Source organism: Lethenteron reissneri, chromosome 22 (genome assembly GCF_015708825.2).
Source record: "Lethenteron reissneri isolate LAM-NWPU_2019-01 chromosome 22, ASM1570882v1, whole genome shotgun sequence".
Lineage (NCBI taxonomy): Eukaryota > Metazoa > Chordata > Hyperoartia > Petromyzontiformes > Petromyzontidae > Lethenteron > Lethenteron reissneri.
The window spans coordinates 12,815,773-12,820,772 of record NC_083800.1 but is presented as its reverse complement, the minus strand read 5'-3'; the positions used below and the strand labels follow the sequence as shown (position 1 = coordinate 12,820,772).

The 5,000-nt window shown below is 50.9% G+C and overlaps 1 protein-coding gene across 1 annotated transcript in view; it reads left to right on the top strand.

Annotated features, from left to right (window-relative positions):
* The window catches only part of PGS1 (phosphatidylglycerophosphate synthase 1), an 11,298-nt gene that overhangs the window by 2,636 nt on the left and 3,662 nt on the right, over positions 1 to 5,000 (top strand). Inside the window, exons 2-3 of the mRNA XM_061556692.1 lie at positions 1,161 to 1,372; positions 4,700 to 4,782. Of these exons, the coding sequence (XP_061412676.1) occupies positions 1,161 to 1,372; positions 4,700 to 4,782 (295 nt within the window). The remainder of the gene's footprint in view (positions 1 to 1,160; positions 1,373 to 4,699; positions 4,783 to 5,000) is intronic.

The window sequence follows — 5,000 nt, the reverse complement described above, 5'->3', positions numbered from 1 at the left end:
ACCACCACCACCATCACCACCACCACCATCACCACCACCATCACCACCACCATCATCACCATCACCACCACCACCATCACCACCACCATCACCACCACCACCACCATCACCACCACCACCACCATTACCACCACCACCACCACCATCACCACCTCTCTCTCTCTGTGTGTCTCTCTCTCTCTCCATGTCCCAGTGTCTCTGTGTGTCTCTGTGTGTCTCTGTGTGTCTGTGTCTCTGTCTGTGTGTCTCTGTCTGTGTGTCTCTGTGTGTCTCTGTGTGTCTGTGTCTCTGTCTGTGTGTCTCTGTCTGTGTGTCTCTGTGTGTCTCTCTCTCTGTGTCTCTCTCTCTCCATGTCTCTCTCTCCGTGTCTCTGTGTGTCTCTGTGTCTCTCTGTGTCTCTCTCTGTGTCTCTGTGTGTCTCTGTGTGTCTCTATGTGTCTCTGTGTGTCTCTGTGTGTCTCAGTGTCTCTGTGTGTCTCTGTGTGTCTCTGTGTGTCTCAGTGTCTCTGTGTGTCTCTGTGTGTCTCAGTGTCTCTCAGTGTCTCTCTGTGTGTCTCTGTGTGTCTCTGTGTGTCTCTCTGTGTCTCTGTGTGTCTCAGTGTGTCTCTCTGTGTCTCTGTGTGTGTCTGTGTGTCTCTGTGTGTCTCTCTGTGTGTCTCTGTGTCTCTGTCTCTCTGTGTGTCTCTGTGTGTCTCTGTGTCTCTGTATCTCTCTCTCTGTGTCTCTGTGTGTCTCTCTCTGTGTGTCTCTGTGTGTCTCTCTCTGTGTGTCTCTGTGTGTCTCTCTCTGTGTGTCTCTGTGTGTGTCTCTCTCTGTGTGTCTCTGTGTGTCTCCGTGTCTCGCACAGTGCACACTCCGTCTCCTATCGTCACGTCCCCATGGGAGTCGTCTCACCCTGGCCACTGGCTACTTGAACGTCCCCGATTCTCTCTCTGTGTGTCTCTGTGTGTCTCTGTGTGTCTCTGTGTGTCTCTGTGTGTCTCTGTGTGTCTCAGTGTCTCTCTCTCTCTCTGTGTCTCTGTCTGTGTGTCTCTCTGTGTGTCTCTGTGTGTGTCTCTCTCTGTGTGTCTCTGTGTGTCTCTGGGGCGAAGTCTCCGTGCTGTCTCCGTGTCTCTCTGTGTGTCTCTGTGTCTCTCTGTGTGTGTCTCTGTCTCTTACAGTGCACCCTGCGTCTCCTATCGTCACGTCCCCATGGGAGCCGTCTCACCCTGGCCACCGGCTACTTGAACGTCCCCGATTCTCTCTCCGCGAGGCTCCTCGGCAGTCGGGGCGACGTCTCCGTTCTCGCCGCGTCTCCCGAGGCAAATGGATTCTACGGAGCGAGCGGCGTGCTGGGGGCAGTGCCGCACGCGTACTCACTCATCGCTCGCAGGTAGAGTACTCACTCAGAGTACTCACTCACTCAGAGTACTCACTCACTCAGAGTACTCACTCACTCAGAGACTCACTCACTCAGAGTACTCACTCACTCAGAGTACTCACTCACTCAGAGTACTCACTCACTCAGAGACTCACTCAGAGACTCACTCACTCACTCAGAGACTCACTCACACAGAGACTCACTCACTCAGAGACTCACTCAGAGACTCACTCACTCACTCAGAGACTCACTCACACAGAGACTCACTCACTCAGAGACTCACTCACTCAGAGACTCACTCACTCACTCAGAGACTCACTCACACAGAGACTCACTCACTCAGAGACTCACTCACTCAGAGACTCACTCACTCAGAGACTCACTCACTCAGAGACTCACTCACTCAGAGACTCACTCACCCAGAGACTCACTCACTCAGAGACTCACTCACTCAGAGACTCACTCACTCAGAGTACTCACTCACTCAGAGTACTCACTCACTCAGAGACTCACTCACTCAGAGTACTCACTCACTCAGAGTACTCACTCACTCAGAGACTCACTCAGAGACTCACTCACTCACTCAGAGACTCACTCACACAGAGACTCACTCACTCAGAGACTCACTCAGAGACTCACTCACTCACTCAGAGACTCACTCACACAGAGACTCACTCACTCAGAGACTCACTCACTCACTCAGAGACTCACTCACACAGAGACTCACTCACTCAGAGACTCACTCACTCAGAGTACTCATATAGAGACTCACTCACTCAGAGACTCACTCACTCAGAGACTCACTCACTCAGAGACTCACTCACTCAGAGACTCACTCAGAGACTCACTCACTCACTCAGAGACTCACTCACTCAGAGACTCACTCACTCAGAGTACTCATATAGAGACTCACTCACTCAGAGACTCACTCACTCAGAGACTCACTCACTCAGAGACTCACTCACTCAGAGACTCACTCACTCAGAGACTCACTCACTCAGAGACTCACTCACTCAGAGACTCACTCACTCAGAGACTCACTCACACAGAGACTCACTCACTCACTCAGAGACTCACTCACTCAGAGACTCACTCACTCACTCAGAGACTCACTCACACAGAGACTCACTCACTCAGAGACTCACTCACTCAGAGACTCACTCACTCAGAGTACTCACTCACTCAGAGACTCACTCACTCAGAGACTCACTCACTCAGAGTACTCACTCACTCAGAGACTCACTCACCCAGAGACTCACTCACTCAGAGACTCACTCACCCAGAGACTCACTCACTCAGAGTACTCACTCACTCAGAGACTCACTCATCGCTCGCAGGTAGAGGACTCACTCACCCAGAGACTCACTCACACATAGAGTACTCACTCACTCAGAGACTCACTCACTCAGAGTACTCATATAGAGACTCACTCACTCAGAGACTCACTCACTCAGAGACTCACTCACTCAGAGTACTCATATAGAGACTCACTCACTCAGAGACTCACTCACTCAGAGACTCACTCACTCAGAGACTCACTCACTCAGAGACTCACTCAGAGACTCACTCACTCAGAGACTCACTCACTCAGAGTACTCATATAGAGACTCACTCACTCAGAGACTCACTCACTCAGAGACTCACTCACTCAGAGACTCACTCACTCAGAGACTCACTCAGAGACTCACTCACTCACTCAGAGACTCACTCACTCAGAGACTCACTCACTCAGAGACTCACTCACTCAGAGACTCACTCAGAGACTCACCCAGAGACTCACTCACTCAGAGACTCACTCACTCAGAGACTCATATAGAGACTCACTTACTCAGAGACTCACTCACTCAGAGACTCACTCACTCAGAGACTCACTCACTCAGAGACTCACTCACTCAGAGTACTCACTCACTCAGAGACTCACTCACTCAGAGACTCACTCACTCAGAGTACTCACTCACTCAGAGACTCACTCACTCAGAGTACTCATATAGAGACTCACTCACTCAGAGACTCACTCACTCAGAGACTCACTCACTCAGAGTACTCATATAGAGACTCACTCACTCAGAGACTCACTCACTCAGAGACTCACTCACTCAGAGACTCCTCCACTCAGAGCACTCACTCAGAGACTCACTCACTCACTCAGAGACTCCTCACTCAGAGACTCACTCACTCAGAGTACTCATATAGAGACTCACTCACTCAGAGACTCACTCACTCAGAGACTCACTCACTCAGAGACTCACTCACTCAGAGACTCACTCAGAGACTCACTCACTCACTCAGAGACTCACTCACTCAGAGACTCACTCACTCAGAGACTCACTCACTCAGAGACTCACTCAGAGACTCACTCACTCACTCAGAGACTCACTCACTCAGAGACTCACTCACTCAGAGACTCACTCACTCAGAGACTCACTCACTCAGAGACTCACTCAGAGACTCACCCAGAGACTCACTCACTCAGAGACTCACTCAGAGACTCACCCAGAGACTCACTCACTCAGAGACTCACTCACTCAGAGACTCACTCACTCAGAGACTCACTCACTCAGAGACTCACTCACTCACTCAGAGACTCACTCACTCAGAGACTCACTCACTCAGAGACTCACTCACTCAGAGACTCACTCACTCAGAGACTCACTCACTCAGAGACTCACTCAGAGACTCACTCATGTATATATGTGTCTGTGTGTGTCTGTGTGTGTGTCTGTGTGTATGTGTCTGTGTGGATATGTGTCTGTGTGTGTGTCTGTGTATATGTGTCTGTGTGTATGTGTCTGTGTGTGTGTGTCTGTGTGTGTGTGTCTGTGTGTGTCTGTGTGTGTGTCTGTGTGTCTGTGTCTGTGTGTATGTGTCTGTGTGTGTGTGTTTGGGTGTCTGTGTGTGTCTGTGTGTGTGTCTGTGTGTGTGTCTGTGTGTGTGTCTGTGTGTATGTGTCTGTGTGTATGTGTCTGTGTGTCTGTGTGTCTGTGTGTGTCTGTGTGTGTGTCTGTGTGTGTCTGTGTGTGTGTCTGTGTGTGTGTCTGTGTGTCTGTGTCTGTGTGTATGTGTCTGTGTGTGTGTGTTTGGGTGTCTGTGTGTGTCTGTGTGTGTGTCTGTGTGTGTCACTGTGTGTCTCTGTGTGTGTCTCTGTGTGTGTGTCACTGTGTGTGTGTCTGTGTGTGTGTGTGTCTGTGTGTCTCTGTGTGTCTGTGTGTGTCTCTGTGTGTGTCTGTGTGTGTCTGTGTGTGTGTGTCTGTGTGTGTCTGTGTGTGTCTGTGTGTGTGTGTCTGTGTGTGTCTGTGTGTCTCTGTGTGTCTGTGTGTGTGTGTGTCTGTGTGTGTCTAGGTTCTTTGAGCGTCTGCACTGCGGCGTAGCGGAGGCGGCCATGTTTGAGTACAAGAGGCCTGGCTGGACGTTCCACGCCAAAGGTGACGGTGGCCGGGTGGTGGTGGTGGTGGTTGTGGTGGTGGTTGTGGTGGTGGTTGTTGTGGTTGTTGTTGTGGTGGTTGTTGTTGTGGTGGTGATTGTGGTGGTAGTGGTTGTTGTTGTGGTGGTGGTTGTGGTTGTGGTGGTGGTGGTGGTTGTTGTTGTGGTAGTGGTTGTGGTGGTTGTGGTGGTTGTGGTGGTGGTTGTGGTTGTTGTGGTG